Raw genomic sequence first — 17419 nt, forward strand, 5'->3', positions numbered from 1 at the left:
CAGAAGGGTATCCTGATCCAATTACCATCTAGACAGCAGCGTTAGTGTACGTTCATATTTACGATTACAAGCCGGCAACTGGGTGCGAAAGGTCAGCGTGTCACTGGCGTTCCCAAGCTGCGATGCGCTTCCAGCGTTTATCTAGCCAACGTTTCAATATTCGACCCACTTCGTCATCTTGGCGAGCAACATCGTCGTTTATACACAGCAGAGCGACGTTCCGATTCTTCTCGACCCTTTTGATGATCAGGTCCGTTTGTCGAGGCGTTGAGATTCGTTCGAACATAGACGGTGTGTCCCCTTCACTGAAGCATCAGCCGACAATGGACAACGTCTTGCAGCTCGACGTACCTATCACGTAGCGGTACCGTTGCAGGAGTTGCAGCGTCCATTGTCTGAGGTTGATGTCCTGCTCCGTCACTGCGACTGCGCGAAGTGAGAAATCCCCTCGCTGCCAGTCATCTACGATAGGCAGGTGGGGAACATCCGACTCCATGGATAAGTGATCATCCCTAACCAGGCTTCGTTCCGGCGGAGGAAGGAAGGCAGACAAGCCGAGGGGTCCACTTGCCTTTACCAGGGCCATGATCACTGGAACACTCGTGAGATTGTCGAGTTCCTAAAGTCCACACAACAATAAGCGTACCGCAGTCCCCGCATCGGGTGTGACGGAAGGCAATGTTCTTGAGCACATCGCTTGTGGAGTTGGGGTTTCCCTCGTAGTCTCTCACGACGAAGCATTCATCGTACGAGATCCTACACCGTGGCAACTGACCCTCATCAACGTCCGGGGAGAACCGCAGGAAGCTTGGTGCCCCGTTAATGCCTAACCCAGAGTAGGGAAAGCCATCCAATGAAGCTACGCGGTCGTTAGCACCAATGTCGTCCTTTATCTGGTAGAATGTACGCTCACAAAATGCATACGAGGTCAGACTCTGTGGCTTGAGCCCGCTCGCCTTCAAAGCCTGCTCCACCCGCTTCTTCACAAGCGTCTCCCTGTGTCCGCTCTGCACCAGCAAACTGTTCTCACCCCATGTACCGCCAAGCTCTGTCCACGCCTGCCTGCCCTCACGCTCCCCCCACGTGTCATCGAGGCCACCAATGCGGCCGACAATCCACGCCCAGAGTAACGCCTCGCGCGCGCGCTCCACAACGAAGTGCGAATGCATGAACATCGAGTTTACGTCGCCGTCACCGGCCATCGTCTCGCGAAAGCGATGCGTCGCAGTGCGCGCGAACGACCCCGGCCACATCATCTCCATCTCGTGCAGGAGCGCGCGTGAGGCAGTCTTGGCCTCGTGTGCGACGTAGGGCCGATAGCGTGCACCGAAGCGTTGGCCTGGTGCGGCTCGTAGTTAGTCCCTCAACTTCTCAGTATGCGATTCGGTAACACTTACTCAACAGGAAGTTGCTCTCGCCTAGGCTGCGCCATTCCCCCTGATTTTTGCCAAAGAGCCTCTCGGGCTTGACTAACAGGTTTGACTGGAGGTGAAGCACGATGCCGTACGCTGCTCATCACGTATGAGTCGAGATACATAGGGTACCTCACAAGAAGGTTCACCTGGTGTATAGAAACTGACAGGCGACAGAGGGTTCATCATAAATAGATCGTCGTTCTGGGAGCAACACGCGTTGAGCACTTGTCATTGCATTACCAGACAGTCCATTTTCTGACCATATAGATACTGCGCAGATGAATTAGAAGGAACATGTGGATGGTCAGGTTAATCTGCTTACAAGACCTCTGAGATATTTGCCAGATGATCAAACTGAGACTCGATGGCTAGACTGCGTCTGCCGTCAGCTGAAACAGTCAGATGTTTGCATGTTCAACACACCTATTGAAGTTGGTACCGTTGTACGGGCGAAATGCTTGGGCGTGATGTGTCACAGACAGCTCTATCTGCCCATCTTGCCAAACACCTGGTGCCGATTGTCTCTGCAAGTCGAGCCACTGAGGGATTTGACCCAGGCGCCAGGAGTCCGGTGTGGTTATGTTGCTTTCATTAGCAACGACACTTGGCATAGGGAAGTCGGCGGTTAAAAGGCGAAAGCGACTGGTGTATGGACGGAAGTTATCGAGAACAGAGCGCATCGAGTGCCTCAATTCGTCATGCTCGCTGAAGCATTGCCACGTTAGACCCAATCATTCAGACAAGATAGATCAGGGGTCGCTTACCGGTACAACCGCGCCTGCATGATAGATGCGGATGGTCTGTACGGGTCGTCTGATGCATATTGGTTCTGAGCCAGGCCTTTCGCCTCCTCCAGCAGGATGTCGGACCCGTTCACCCAGGTCCAGAGGACGTCTATGGAGGGAACTTGCTGGTTGCATAGTTCCCCGCGAGAAAAATGAGCTTCATGACATGAAGTCGGCAGGTCGATGATTGGCCTCAGCGATGTCCTCGGTGACGAAGCAGCTAGATCCCATGTAACCTCGAAGGGTATATAGGATGTCGCGTCTATCTGCGGTAAGCCCCATTGATCGACATCGTACAGAGCACGTTGAAGCAAGAGGAATAAGGTGAACAGGAACAAAGAGAGCACCGCGATGAAGGCGACCCGTTTCCTCAGAAAGTAAGCGATGGTGTGTCGAGCCATGGAGGATTTGCTACCAAGAGAGACCAAGAAAAGGATCCATCAACACCAGAGATACGTATACATTTACGAATACCTGTGCTGGCTCGACATCGACGAGGTGGAAAGCGGGAATGATGCGGCCAAATCTGCTTGCACTGCAGTTGCAACAACTCGATCACACGTGCTCATCTCGTCAAAATCCTCGTCAAATTCGATTTACCCAGTCACTTGGCAAACTGGTCTTCTCAGCGCCGGTGTTCCATGCGATTGATGAATACAGAACCCATTCGCTTCAGTGCATTACTACCATCAAATAATCCAACGAATGTGCGTAAGTCAAATGTAAGTACAAATAAATCGTATGCTCAGGGTTTTCTGTCGAGCGTCCAACTCTTTGAACAGTCAAAGACACGAATCCCTCAAGCATGGAACGGCCACCTGCATGAGGCAGAGAGCTTCAAGTCAGATGCATCTCCAGATTCAAGTTCAATGTGCAGCGGAGGAATACAACGAAGTCAAGCCATCTGTCATATCCTTGCAGTAGGTGTATCCGCGAATCCAACGTCATCTCCATATCAAGAGAAGCCTTCTCGCCGCGGTATCTGATCTTGATAGCGCGCTCGTCAACGAAGAGCCCGACTGTTTCCGTGAATTTGCCGAGGTGTTGCAGGAAGGCGGGCTGGCCATCGAAGATAGAATGCAGACCAATAATTGCCATTTCGGTGTTGAATTCGCTCAACGTTCCCTTAGGAGCGATGTGCCATTTTGATGTTGGCTGAGAAAGCGGATCAACTGGAAGATGTTTGACCTCAAACCATTCAAGAGGTGCAGTGGACGCTTTCAGCTCGTGAGCCTGAATATGAACATGATCGGCGCAAAGGGAGAGGTGGCGCAAGAGGCACGAGGCTACCAGCCAGCTGCAGTCCTTCAACTCGATGGAATAAAGATTGCGCATAATAACCGGCTGGTCTAGAGAGAACTTCGAGGCCTTGGAGACAGGGATTGCCGGACCGGAAGACCGGAAGACGAGTCCCTTCAGATTGGGGCACGAGTTGGGCAGTTTCAAGAATCGAGACAGGCTCGACTCGTTTACAAGCTGGTAGGACGTGCAGCAGAGATTGACCAGGTTCGGGTAGCCATTAGGAGCCAGCGGGAGAAATTGTTGCAGGGAGAGGATCTTCAGACACTCTGCCTGCTTGGAATTGAAGGTTAGTCCAGGTTCGAAGTTCTTGAAACGACCTGTTTCAAAGACGACCTCGAGGTGCTCGATGTCAAGGGCTTCGCGAATGAGCGTACAGTAATCGTCCGAGTTTGTGATCCTAAAGAAGGCCGCCTCGCGATGCTCATAACCGGTGTATATAACCTCGGAGACGGAATTATGTCTGATGGTGATATTCCCGTGGCCATTTCCTAGGACTAGCCTCGAGGCCTCGAGGATACGCATGAAGGCATACCGGAGCTGGGATATAACATTTTCGCCACTGCGGAAAAGTCAACAATAAACAAGCCGTTGAGGGGTCAAGGACTATGTTTACTTGTCACCCTTAGTTATCATGCGGACATGCAGCCTTGCAGAGGACAAGGCCTTGGCAACACGAGACTGAACCTGGTCCGTCGCCGTCAAGGCTTCGGGAGTGACAAGAACAAGCTCCGACGAGATGTTCGGCAGTTGAGCACAGTATTCTTTCTCAAATTGAGGTCTCAATGAGGACCGCGAAGGAACTGGACGATCCATGAGGGCTACTGAGATAGCCAAGACCTTGAGGAGTTCGGCGGTCGTGAGCATGAACCTATCGACACGGCCCAGCCTGCCGATGGTCCCAGCATCTTGAGCACTACGGGACAACTTGAGCGGGCCACATTCAGAAAATCGACGATTTCACTCACCCATGGCTCTCACCTCTCACTTGTGCGTATTTCCTTGCGAGAGATAGCAACCCTTCGACAGATATCAACAGCTTGAAAGCCAGCTTTTCGGGCGTGTCTTCGATCGAGAGTGACCTGATGGGAGTGCCAATGTGATCATCCGAGGAGGGGGATATGGGAGAAGGAGAAGGGAAGGAGTCAGACGAAATCATGATGAGCGAGAAAATGTGGGGACGACGGCCGTCGAGACAATGCCTTTATATATGCGCGACAATGCCACAGGCGTTAGTTGCTTTGGCCATGCTACAGTGCCACTGCAGGATATATCGCGGAGTTCGAGCCACAAGCTAGGCACACACCGTGCGTGGCTCCGCTTCATCAAATCTGCCTAGCGATTGTACTCGTCCTAAAGGGCAGAGAAGAATAACACACTGATGGCAACGTCCGAATACATCTTGTACCTATTCGGCCTCAAATGATGTTTCCATGCAGTTTAAGGCTGTCGTGGGGGAGCCTTTGTCTATGCATGCCATCTCTACGGCCACACGCCGCATGAGCAGTCTGCTAGCTGCGGTACTGGCACAGCACAAAGATTTAGTACAGTATTCTATCCTTTACATAATCACAGGGTTTCTTACGTGCTAGTGCTGCTCAGCCGTCAATTCCACTGAAGTTCGAACAGTCCGCCAGGTATCTTGCAAAGCCACGGACCTTCCCTTGGACCGGCGCTCGCATCGTCCACGCGGCGGTCCACCATGAACCCGTTTTCCGACGCCGCCAGGAACGTGTCAGGGAGGACGACAGTATGTGCGTCCTTGTCGGGGTTGTAATCTGAGAGGGAATCTGACCGGGCTACCGTCACCGCCATCCTTAACTGATGTGTCGAAGGTGACAAGTATGCAGATAGGCTGTCCGGCGACGTATGCGCAGGCAGACGGAATATCTACTCTATATGCATAAGTAGAGAGGTATGGTTGCTAACGCATGATGACCTGCCTGCACGAGCGTGTTTCTCGGAGGAGCTGCCTCACTTTCGACGGCTAGTGTTCCTCGGGATGGATCCCCAGATGTGATGTGATAGAGCTGTCGCAGCTGAAAAGTGTATTGAAATTAACTGTATAGAACGTCGGGAGAAGCGGGTCGTATATCCTACTTGGTGCCTTTCAGGAGTACCGCGAAGAACAGCCATGTAGAAGTGATCATCTTTGGTAATGATGTCGCTGTGTGGTAGGTTGCCGGCGGATTTTGTTTTGGTGTTCTGCTGATGAATAGCCGACAGTAGCAATCGCGAAGGATTCAAGTTGTCCAACGATTGAATTAGGTTGCCTTCGGACCTAATGCATATATGTACTCTCAAATCAACCTTTGCACGCGTGGACGTGGCTCTGGCTTACTCGGTAATGAACATGGGCTTCGTTAAAGGTTCCAGATTGGGGAACAGAAGATGGGCAGAGGGTTGGACAGGCGACATGACGCAGAGTCCTACGGCACCACTGGAGTGTACAGATTTGCCATAGAACAGAGTGTGAGGCCGCCCGGTCAGAAATGGTGTGGACGAAGCAATGAGTCCGATCTAGAGTAGAACTAGAAGATATTCTATGCATTTGTGAGAAATGCCACAAACCTTGGTCGCGAAAGGGAACGCGCCTAGAGAGGCAGATAACCCCTCCGGTGAGCCGTCAGAGAGGTAGACAACGGTCTTCACCTGTTCCATACTCTCTTCACAGCTTAGTTACACCGCATCTCCGAGTGTGAGTGCACTTACGGTAGTTCTGAAAGCTCAGCGGGAAGCTTCGTTGGCGAGGTCTTCCTCGCCCAAACATCCTCCCAATCAAGGTCTTCGGGATCCTCTGGCTGAGTGCCGGCACCAGATTCGCCTTGATCGCTCTTGCGAAATGCATGCCAGCGTCCTACTTGCACAGCCTGTCTGCCAGGGATAGTGCTCCTGAACGGGACTGTCGTTTGGGTGTCGAATATCGCAATGGAACAAGTGATGCAATCTCTCAAAAAATGTTGCGACTCGGAGCAAGGTATGGGCGCGGAAAGACATCCCATGGAGCGGTCAGACAGAGAGGTAAGATGAGAGACAAGTGCAGATAGTTCATGGGCGGGGTGTTCTGTGCTTGCTGACAGCGTGAAAAGAGGGATATGAGAGGGATGCATGGTGCGGACCCGTGAGACATGAGCGATTATCTCTGGAATGCTCCTGGAGAGTACTGTACTCATATGTAGTGGCATTTTTATAAAAAGATCAACTTATAGGGAAAGTCGAAAGACTGGGAGGCACTGGCAGGAGCATGCAAGTTGTTCGCGGAGGCGGAAGCAAAGCGCTGAGAGTCCATCGCGTTACATGTCAGGTTCACGTGAGCGTGACGAATCGCGTTTTCAGGCTCCGTTTAAATGATCAAACAAGTTCATAACGCGCCAGACTGTGGCGCACCCAACACACACTGCATTCATCTCAACGACGACGCTTCCTGGTCTCCGCATTCGACGAGCCTCTTCATACCGGGGATATCCTCCACTCACCTGCACGTGCGTCCTTTCGATGACCTTCATCGCTCCAGGTCCCTGTCTACGGCGAAAAGACACATTTCGCCGACGGCCGAGTTGCTGCTTCTAGCCAACATGATGCACTCTTTAACCAGAGTGGAATCTAACCCTAAGTGCCTATGGGGCTGTCTCGTGCGCATATTCTGCTCTGGGGAGTCACAGCTCATCTGGCATGGTAGTCGGAGTAGTGCCACCTCACCTTGCCAGGCACGGCCTGTAGACTGAGGTGCGTTCTTATAAGGTGGTTATGATTCATGCAGTCATGCCTCGTTGCTTGCTTATCATACCATTGGCTCGGATCATTTTGCTCGCAAAGACGTCTTCAGTGCATTCATAATCGCATCTCCGGAAAGTGCCTGCGTCTGGGTACCAGCTCATTTGCTGTCCAGCGGGTCATACGCGCAGGTCTCCGCCAGTGTCGCCTCGGGACCCTTGGTTCATGTTTTCAGGTTGTCTACCTTACATACAGGAGGTGCTCCATGCGCCTCCAAACATAGAATCGAGGAAGGCGATGTCAGAAAGCGCGAGATCTCGCCCATGGAGGCAGTGAGCTCCAGCGTTGGCACCAGAGAAGTGTCGCGGGACTATATGCACGCGTCATGAGGACTGAGTGAGTCGCGTACATTCTGGCAGGTGGTATGTGCACAGTGGCGAGGCAGAATGGGCCACGCACAGACTTATCTCAGGTCAAACGTGCTCAGCATTGCTCTTTTCTGCTTGATCATAATCGCTTGCGCATCTTGAATGTCTGCAAGGCATGCTTAGGTTTGGGCCAGATGAGCCCACTCCCCAATATGAGCGCATCACACAGCATGCGTGACAGCTCGAGTCTTTGACTCACATCCAGCAGTCGGGCCGTAGGGCCCGGCTCACTCCCGGCGATATTTGCGTAGCTTTCTGCTCGCCGCAGGCTGTTCCATCCTACTGCTGCTTCCTCCGAGGCAGCAAGGCGGGGACTGGAGCCTGGAAGCGCTGGCTAGCGCAGCGAAACTACATGGCTTCGTGGCTTACTGGCTGTCGGAACTACGGAATGTTGTGCTTTTTTGCCCGGACATCAAGGGAACGAACAGGAAGGCACTACGTGGGCGTGAGATGGATAGAGACCTTGGGAGAGTTCGAGGACACATGTGCGATCAGACAGGAGCGGACGAGTGATGTATGCACTTCAGGCCTGGAAGTCCGTATGGCAGGTGGGGCGGGTGTACGACGGCGGGTCTTCTGCCGTACGTATAGTCCCTCCGTGTCTATTCTGCTGCCCCCAACTCCTGCTCTTCTATCACAGGAAGACGGGCTGCGATCACCCTCTGCACACTAGTAATCTGATTCCCGTTCTGCTTGTGTTCTCTTGCACCTGACCTTTGGCTACGCAGTGGTGTGTTAGGCAGGCATCAGTGTCCAACTGGGACCTCTGAAGACGGTCATGATCAATGTCGAAGTCTCTGAAACCGTTGGTCTGCAAAGACCTGCTTCCTCGAGCTCATCTTGCCGTCTTTGCCCCTGCTCTTCTTACGCGCCGATCAGTTCAGTCATGCTCTCCACTGCGTGTACGGAGCTCAGTTGCCTATGATCTGGCGACCGGTACCGCTGGTTCCGTACCTTTCCCTTGCTCAGATCTCTGCAAAGCACAGCTCTGTGGGTTCCTGATTCCTCCCATCACGTCGTACTTGTGACTCCTGTGGGAAAAGAGGCTGCTTTTGGCGGTCTTGTTGCAACAGAGATTCGTTCTCGCGTTCGACGATGATGAGCGCTCGATCATTCGTGATCGGGTCTGGCAGTGTAATCAACCGCCGAGTGTGGTTCCCTGGCAGTAGATGTCTGAGTCAGGCGCTAGGGCTCCGGCTGGTGATGAGTAGGTTCGCCGGTGAGGCGCTGTAGCTTGGTGCTCTGCGGTTGTGTGGGCTCTGTTCGGTGCATACATACAGGAAGACTGAGGAAAGATGGTGGGTGAGATCGGAAGTAGCGAGTGGATGACCGGACGTGCGCCTCTGGCTTACGAAGAGATGCTGGCGGCAGTCAAACTGCATTTATGTCTCAGTGGTGCTTGTCTCCACCACAAGGATGCATGGCCGTCGCCCTCAGGTAAAGGCGTGGCAAAGATAATCGAGCATGAATGGAAGAAAACCCCGAAGCCCGCGGGCACTAGGGGGAGTACGATGGAGTAGGAATCAGGGGAACATGTGCGGATGCTTGTCTCTCTGGAGCTGGTGTCGCTTGCGGGGGAAGACATTTTGGTCCGGTTGTCTTCGAGAGTTGGCAGACAGGCAACATGCGACGGATGCGCCCTTCGGGACGCGCTTCCGTAAAAATGCTTCCATCACGAATTTTTTCCTCATTGACGTCCTCGAGACGTTACTTCGGTCTGTTGTATCATGTTATAGACTACATATGGACTGAAAGTATGACAATCCTATGCTGATCAAAATTTCGGGCCCTCATTAGGAGCAGCTGCCACAAAGCGATCGTCCTGCCGAGGAATTGGAGTTATCATTCCCGAAGCAGCGCCTGTGCGTTCGACCTCAGGGCAAGCTGTGCAAAGATGACTGTCACCACGCGTGGGTGAGGCATCTGACGAACTGCGGGATAGTTTTCATTGTACACCGACGTCCCCTCCGCAGTCGCGGTACGTGTAACCAAGGGCCGAATGCTTGGGCTATATATGAGTTGTCTTTCTTGCCTCAGACCTGACTCAACTCCCTTGTGGCATCTGGATTACACTATTCTAGCATCCTCAGATGTCCGAAATCGAATCCAAACTGTACGCGTCCGTGGAAAACACGTGAGTACGAAATCCTTCACAGCGCACAAGTAGGCCTAACGCAGTTGTTATTGGACAGTCCCCAAGACACTTGTGTGCTCTATGCATGCATCAGTGAGTCTCCTCATTGTAGTTCAACGAGCATCAGTACATCGGAGGAATTGCTACACCACTCGGCGCTCATCGTCTACGACTTTCTCACAACAATCCCGACCCATGAGCACCTGTTGCGAAATCGTAGCTCGCGACTTGCCCTGCTCTACACATTGAATCGACTTTTCATATTCGCGTTTGCTGTCACATACTGTTTTACCTCCAACTCCATACTAGTACGTCCCTCTTATTGCTAAGAACTTCATTTTGACAGGTCTTGTGCCCACAGAGGTTGACGGCCTGCCACAGCTCATTCTTTCTGCTCTAACTTTCTTCCTTGCAGTTGTACATTCCAAATCTATGCTTTTATGGTTGTATTCTCCTTGATAACAGGTCTGGCAGCAGGTGAATAAAACAGCACTTGCATCGAATATTTCGATTATGACATAGACTCAGCGGTCGTTGCTCTGCGTACCCACGCCGTGAGTGGCGGAAAATTAAGCCTTGTGATACCAACGGTACTTTTTGGGCTGGTGCCTATCGCGACGAATATGGTGAGTATCTGCTCTGCCTTTCTGTGCATTCGTTAATACATGATTTACATAGTATGTAACGGCGGCCAGTAAGATAACATTCACATCACATGATGTCGGGTGCGTTCAACAAATCCCCTACAACAATACCACTGGGACTCTGTAAGCAGTCCGAGTTCACTTACTCGCCTTCAACTGCTGACGCCGCATTCGTGCCATCTACAGACGTGGGTCGTTCATCTCAATCTACTTGAGACTCAGCCGTTGATATTGAGGTAGTTGAAATCGTGTCTCGAGTCCCGCTCATTCTCTCCGACTTAATTGTAGCGGGAGCAACCTGGCATCGAATGTTGGAGACCCGTAAATCCACAGGCGAAAGACGGGTGTTCAGTGCCTGGTTCACAGGGCTTAGCCTATGTGCAGTCGTGCTCCGCGACGGTGAGCTCAGCATCTCGTCCATCTCCACCAAGACAGCTAAGTCGTGGCTATCTTCCACAGGGATCTTATATTTCTTGTACGCAAACCCACGCAATAACGTTAAAGGCTCTCCGCTTACCATGATCAACAGGAGCATCTCATTATTGAATATTCTTGCGCTGGTCGTCTTCATAGAGAATGCAGACAGCGTTTATAATCTGCCTATGATCATTACTGTGTTCGTGATTTTCTCTGCATACCGAACCCCCGCATATACCAACTGTGTCATGGCAGGTTATCATCAATCTTCATTTCTCATTTTCTTCTCCACCTCGGTGAAGTTGCTGCACAACGCATGGACGGTCCTGACAGTCGGCCATCGTCCCTCGCCAGCTCAGGCACATGCGCTGGAAGCACCTGGCTTTCGAGTGTGGGATTTTTTGACGACGTCGTGAACGATGAAGGCGAACCACAGGTCGATGCCCTAGCTGGCCGTATCGAAAATGATGAAGGGCATACATGGGAGGAGCACGGGGGCGAGCTTGCAAGAGACGCCGTCGCGCATGACGATGTGCCCGTAGCAGAACAGCAACTCAACGTGTGACGACCGATTGATCCTTGCATCGTGCATGATGTGTGAGTAGGGTTCTCGCTTCTTTTATGGCGATTCATTAAGCCCAGGAAGTCTTGTCAGATCAGGCCTACGAGCCCTCGAATAGCAGTGACCGTGAATTGACCGGTCTTGTACTTTTAACCACAGGACTTAGGTTGTTTCATCTCACCTCCACACTTCCTTCTTGTTCATCTAGCTTTGTGAGAGAGCTAAATACACCTCCGGCCACCACGCGTTCGCAATATTCACCGTCGGTCACCGGTACTACGTCATGCACCGCATTGTTTTCTATGTGCCGTCGCTGACATGTCTGTCCTATGTCGATATCTCTGCACTACGGACATGAGATAGCAGTGGAAACGCAGCACCATAACAAATTCGTCAAGATGTGGCCATGCATCTATTTACCACGTGGTCAGGGAACATCTTGCGATAGACTATTGAACGCATCATATCGCGGGAAGACTTGGTTCACAATCTGAATTTGTTACTGACCTTCCGGGGCTATGCGTCACTAGCGGAAGTGCACACACGGACGATCGTGTGCAGACACACAGTATGCTTTTCCTGTGAGAACCCGACACGGCTGGGCTACGACTGAGTCTCCCAGACGGTTCCAGCACAGCATTCGAGCGTGCTGAACGTAGCGCATCGGAAAGGCGTCACGGGATGTCACAGCTGTTGTTCACAGGGGCGTGAACCCGATTACACTCGGCTCGATTATGATCTTTGATGAGCTATTTTTGCGGGGAAGCGTTGTCGTGTGCACCTAGACCTGTAGTGTCCGCGACAGATCTCGCCGGCTGGCTCGCACGCAAACCCTATGCACATATAGGCACGAGACAACAGAGAACCAGCTATCGAGCGTTCTTGGTGCACCCAGAGCCGTCTCGGGCGACGGCGACGGCGACGCGGTGACTGATGGGAAGCCTCCGCGGTCCGCGTTCGTACGAAGCGAGAAAGGCAGGAGTCACACCTTATGTAAATACGCCCATCTGTCGCATACGCGCAGATCATGCGCATCTATCGATAGAGCGCAAGACTAGGAACCTTCACTTCATTCGCGTGTGGGTCAATGAAGACGTATAACCAGTCTCGGCGGGAGGAGATCCGTCCTATCTGTCGTTGATGGTGCATTCTGTGCCCTGTTTGTCCGCCCAAAGGGGCGGTATCGTCGCCTTCCGTGACGTAGGAGGCGCACGCGTCTTGTCAGCCGGACGAGGCGCGGAGCCAGTGTGCGTAAATACGCGCACTGTGATACGTCCAGGGGGCAGTTCGGATGGCCTAGAAGCTGCATCCCCACAGAGAGCCAATTTGCGACGGGCAGGCCGGCACTGGCCGCGAGTGGTCCGATGCAAGCGTACATATAGGCTTTGCGGTGAATTGTGGACACGGATGATAGCCCCACCTCGCGCTGCGTTAGCCCCCGAGCACGGCGCGCCCATGCGGGCGCCGTTGCGACGAGACGGGTCTGAGATGTGAGGCAAAGTTGATCATTATGGCGTCAGTTGGACAACGGAGGTGGCTGGGGTGTGCATCGGCGCAGGATGGCGTGGCGCGTCCGTTCGAGAGTGACTGCTGTCAAGCGAGTAGTAGCAGCTAGTGACATTCTGGCGGATGAATGAACTGGGAGAGCGGCGAAGGAGAGAAGAGAAGACGGGGCGAGTGAGGTAAAGTGAGGCCAGAATGGCGAAAGGCAAGCGCGACGGTCACGGCGTGACGGACGCGTCCGGTCGCGTGCAGGTCGGCGGATGGAACCGAGCGCGGTGGATTGGCCTTGCGAGTGGCAGCAGCTGGCAGCGGCTTTCCCTTCCTCCCAGCTGATTATTCCATTCGACATCCTCCAATCTGTCACCTCGCATTTCCGACCTGCCATCGTCAGAAAACATTGCCGCCGCCGCTTCTCGCCACTGACTTAAGAGATGCTCGATCCCCCGAGCCCGACGGTCCCGCACCGTACGTACTGCGTCCCCCATGTGCCTCCTCGCGTCCCTCCCGCAGTTGCCCGTGCTCACCCTCGATGGCGACGACGCAGCATCCCTCAGCAGGCCAGACACCGCTGAGCATCCCCCCAGGCTCTACCACTCGCTGCGCCAGGCGCAAAAGTCCGTGCTCAGCCTCGCGGCCGACCCGAGTCATATATACAGTGGAAGCCAAGGCGCCGACATTTTGGTCAGTGACGCCGCCTCGCGGTGCTGAGTGCTACATCTAAAGTTTCCCTGTGAACCTCAGGTATGGGACAAAACCACACTGAAGCTGAAGACCACGCTCAGGGGGCACACCGGCAGCATTCTTGCTCTCGAATACGCACCGGACCAGGAATGGCTCTTCAGCGCCTCGGGTACGCTTCCGTCTCTGAATCCAAAAAGTCTGCTTACCATCGCGATCTGCTTCAGGCGACAGTACAATCCGCGTACGTCATGATCCTCTGCCGTAACGCATTCTCCGCCATGGCACTGCGTCCGTCATCTTACCTTGTCCCTAGGTCTGGAGCACGCGCTCGCTAACTCTCCTCTACGTCTTGAATCCGCACGGCGAGGACGACGCCGGTGACCTCTTCTCCCTCGTCTGGTGTCCCCCCCTGCAGACGCTCTATTTCGGGTGCCAGGACACGTCCCTCCAGTGGTACACGTTCCCTTCTCTCTCCTCATCAAATGCCTCGTCGAGCGCAAACCCCCTCCTGGATTCGCCATCAACGAGCGGCCGATCCACGCCGACTTCGCGTCGCGTGCACAAGTTCTTCGACAGCTACCCGCAGTACACCCGCCGCCCTGCCGACCTCAACGCGCGCAACCCGTCGACCTCCCACATCTCGCTCCCCCCCACGCCGCCCTCATCGTCCTCCTCGCTCCCGAGCGCGGCCGGCTCGCCGGCGCACGGTACGCAGTGTCTGCGGCAGGAGCCCCCTCAGCGGCCGCTCGCAGTGCTGCAGGTGGCCCCGTCGAACGTGATCTACTCGGCGCATTACGGGTACGTGTATTGCATGGCGCTGGTGCCGAGCACGCGGGAGGGATCCGACGACCTGCCGCATCGGGTAAGCGAGAAGCACGACCTGCAGCTGGTGACGGGCAGCGGAGACGAGGCCGTCAAGGTAAGGAGACCGAGTGTCCATCGGGCGCTTCTCGATCTGATGTCGGATCCGCGTGATCGTGCATTATCAGCTGTGGAAGCTCGACCCTGCCAATCCCGTCCCAATTCTGCTGCATACGTTTGAGTGTGCGACTGGGGCCGTGCTGTCCCTCGTGGCTCGCGCCGAGACGGTGTACGCGGGCTGCCAGGATGGCCATGTTAAGGTGTGGGACCTGGAAACTCGCACCCTGGTGCGCAGCCTCATCGTCGTCGAGGTATGTCGCCGCCCCATGACATTTGAGCTTTTGGGCAACTGCTGACGAACCCACCATGACCACAGAATGTGGATATTCTGTCACTTTCCATGCTGCATTCTGATCTGTATGCATGTTCCGCGAACGGCGAAGTGCAGGTATGGTTGATTCCTAATCCCCCTTCCGATGGTCTGACATTGTATGTCTGCCCCTAGCGCTGGTCTGCGACTTTCAATCTCACTGCTTCCTGGAAGGCACATGGTGGCATCGTCCTGTCCTCCATAGTTACTCGCTTCCCCTCCGATTCATTATCCGGCCTTGAGCTCGATGACACATCCGAGTCTCGCGTCAGTAGCAATGCCCGGAAATTCGCATTTATCACGGGCGCGAGCGACGACCACATCAAGGTTCGCCTTGATCTTCTCAGTGCGCAGCGGCCTTTGACGGATCTGAAACTCCCGCGCAGGTTTGGGAAATCGAGCCTCCTGCACCGCCGAAGATCAGCCCGCTCCCGATCATCTCAGACTCGGATGCCGACGCAGGCGATTATGGCAACGGTGCGTGCAGCAGATCGCGATCGACCTGCATGCCTGACAGCTTCGTGAGCAGAGACGATGGTGTACGCACTGTCCAAGTTTGTGTCCATACCAAGTGTCAGCAATTCGGCTGCCCATCGCGAAGACTGTCGCCAGGCGGCCATCTGGTTGCGCAAGTGTCTGACGCAGTTGGGGGCCGAGGCATCCCTGGTAGAGAAATTCTACGGCTCCTCGAGTTGTCGCTGACGACCGTCCTGGCATTGATAGCTACCCACCGGAGATGGCACCAACCCGTTGGTCCTCGCGACTTTCCATGGCACCCAAACCAAGCGCAACCGGCCGCGGATATTGTTCTATGGGTATGCCTGGCCTGTCTTTCCTGCGTGACGTCTGCTGATTTGTGTTTCAGCCACTATGACGTGATCGCTGCCTCCGCGCGAGGATGGTCCTCCGATCCCTTCTCCTTGACAGGGCGGAATGGGTACCTGTATGGCCGCGGCGCGACGGACAACAAGGGCCCGATTATGGCCGTGGCCTGCGCCGCCGCCGACCTGCTCAGCCGGCGCGCGCTCGAGCTCGACCTGATCTTCGTCATCGAGGGCGAGGAAGAGGCAGGCAGTGGTGGGTTCAAGGAGGCGGTGCGAAAACACAAGGTGCGTATGATATGGCCGGCGCGCTGGCTGGTGTTCTCAGGCCGGTGAGATAACCGACCTTCTCCGTGTGACAGGACGCGATCGGGCCCATCGACGCTATACTTGTGAGGTGCGTGCTTCTGGCTTCCGGCTCGCACGCTGCTGCGGGTGTTTATGTGTGTGATCGCAGCAACTCGACGTGGATCGCGGAGGACACGCCCTGCATCACGTATGGCTTGCGCGGTGTTGTGCATTGCAACGTCGAGGTGAGTAGCGCAAGATAGAGTCGTGGAATTTATGTTGATGCTATATGCGTAGGTGTCCAGTGATGGCCCGGATCGTCATTCCGGTGTCGATGGTGGCGCTGCGGTTGAGCCCATGCTCGATATGTGAGCCCTCTCATGACCTCACGTAAACATTGCGAGCCGTGCGCTCAAACCTTCGTGCAGGGTCAAAATTCTCGGCACACTGATCGACGGGCAGCACCGTGTGACTATCCCGGGATTCTGTGCGTCATCTGTGTATTCATAGATTACGATCCACCGATGCGTCTGCCAGATGACAGCGTCCGTCCTCTGACGCCAGAGGAGCAGCAAGTGTACACGGTTCTGTCTGGCGTCACGCAGACACCCACAGCGCTGCTGGCGTCTCGGTGGCGTGAGCCGTCCCTCACTATTCACAATGTGCAGGTATCGGGTCCGCGAAGTGAGTGAACAGGAGGATGGATACTGAAGTATTGGCTAACTTTGTGCGCCAGATTCGACCGTCATTCCTGCTAGTGTGAAGGCGCATGTTTCCGTCCGCATCGTCCCAGATCAGGACCTCGAGACGATTGCAAGGTCGCTCCGAGAGCATCTTACTGCTACATTCGGCCGGATGGAATCTCCCAACAAACTAAATGTAGGTCAGCGCACTAGGATATTACCTGGTAATTGACGTCCCTTCCAGGTCAGCATAGACCATACTGCAGATTGGTGGCTAGGCAACTTGGACGACCCATGGTTCCATGCCCTGGAGGATGCCGTTCGGGACGAATGGGGCGTGCAGCCCTTGCGTATACGGGAGGGCGGGGTACGTCGCCAGTCTGTTCTCGTGAACCCTGGACTGCGCTGATGGTCTTTTCTGCATGTCAGTCCATACCGTCTATTCCGTACCTGGAGAAGGAGTTTTCCTGCCATGCGCTGCATCTGCCTCTCGGTCAAAGTACAGTACGTGCTGATGCGTCATTATCGGGGGACCCTGAAGGCTGACCTGATCTGCACAGGACCAAGCCCATCTTCCCGACGAGCGTATTTCGCTCGCAAACCTCCGTCGTGGGAAGCTGGTCGTGGAACGCTTCCTGCTCAACGTTGCCCGTTCGGGCCTCTCAAACTCAGCCTCTTTGTCTGCCAGCGAAGAAAGGTTGTAACGCAACGCGCCCGCCTACAACTACAACTCATTGCACTTTCATGTTTCGTCCCATGTTCGTATGTTGTACTCTGTTGCCATATTGCATGTAAGTATTGTACTGCTGTATTC

General features: G+C 54.2%; 4 protein-coding genes across 4 annotated transcripts; 3 read left to right on the top strand and 1 right to left on the bottom strand.

Moving 5' to 3' along the window:
• Nucleotides 1–100: 100 nt before the first annotated feature.
• On the bottom strand, nt 101–8054 carry POSPLADRAFT_1160083 (hypothetical protein; the record flags this gene model as incomplete). The annotated part of the gene is made up of 22 exons (XM_024487500.1): nt 101–300; nt 352–591; nt 647–1339; nt 1398–1508; nt 1581–1639; nt 1738–1788; nt 1839–2120; nt 2180–2436; nt 3089–4061; nt 4116–4415; nt 4468–4581; nt 4806–4830; nt 5158–5389; nt 5600–5780; nt 5841–6019; nt 6071–6173; nt 6212–6401; nt 6976–7021; nt 7199–7213; nt 7467–7583; nt 7841–7955; nt 8011–8054. The coding sequence occupies 22 exons, from the start codon at nt 8052–8054 to the stop codon at nt 101–103; spliced, it is 4527 nt and encodes a 1508-aa protein (XP_024333288.1).
• A 1677-nt stretch (nt 8055–9731) lies between these two features.
• On the top strand, nt 9732–11401 carry POSPLADRAFT_1050695 (hypothetical protein; the record flags this gene model as incomplete). The annotated part of the gene is made up of 6 exons (XM_024480040.1): nt 9732–9775; nt 9798–9868; nt 10122–10218; nt 10304–10401; nt 10708–10818; nt 11139–11401. The coding sequence occupies 6 exons, from the start codon at nt 9732–9734 to the stop codon at nt 11399–11401; spliced, it is 684 nt and encodes a 227-aa protein (XP_024333289.1).
• Nucleotides 11402–11429: 28 nt separating this feature from the next.
• On the top strand, nt 11430–11715 carry POSPLADRAFT_1050696 (hypothetical protein; the record flags this gene model as incomplete). The annotated part of the gene is made up of 2 exons (XM_024480041.1): nt 11430–11433; nt 11483–11715. 2 exons carry the CDS (start codon nt 11430–11432, stop codon nt 11713–11715), a joined length of 237 nt encoding a protein of 78 aa, XP_024333290.1.
• Nucleotides 11716–13223: 1508 nt separating this feature from the next.
• POSPLADRAFT_1186649 (hypothetical protein) lies at nt 13224–17309 on the top strand (the record flags this gene model as incomplete). Its single annotated transcript, XM_024489235.1, has 23 exons — nt 13224–13366; nt 13446–13582; nt 13643–13751; nt 13807–13823; nt 13896–14041; nt 14111–14206; nt 14267–14501; nt 14572–14754; nt 14820–14891; nt 14949–15140; nt 15200–15290; nt 15343–15479; nt 15537–15628; nt 15679–15922; nt 15997–16031; nt 16092–16167; nt 16220–16290; nt 16351–16409; nt 16460–16606; nt 16659–16801; nt 16850–16972; nt 17035–17109; nt 17166–17309. The coding sequence occupies exons 1-23, from the start codon at nt 13333–13335 to the stop codon at nt 17307–17309; spliced, it is 2658 nt and encodes an 885-aa protein (XP_024333291.1). The 5' UTR covers nt 13224–13332.
• Nucleotides 17310–17419: the final 110 nt, after the last annotated feature.

The sequence above is a fragment of the Postia placenta genome (assembly GCF_002117355.1).
Source record: "Postia placenta MAD-698-R-SB12 unplaced genomic scaffold POSPLAscaffold_23, whole genome shotgun sequence".
NCBI lineage: Eukaryota > Fungi > Basidiomycota > Agaricomycetes > Polyporales > Adustoporiaceae > Rhodonia > Rhodonia placenta.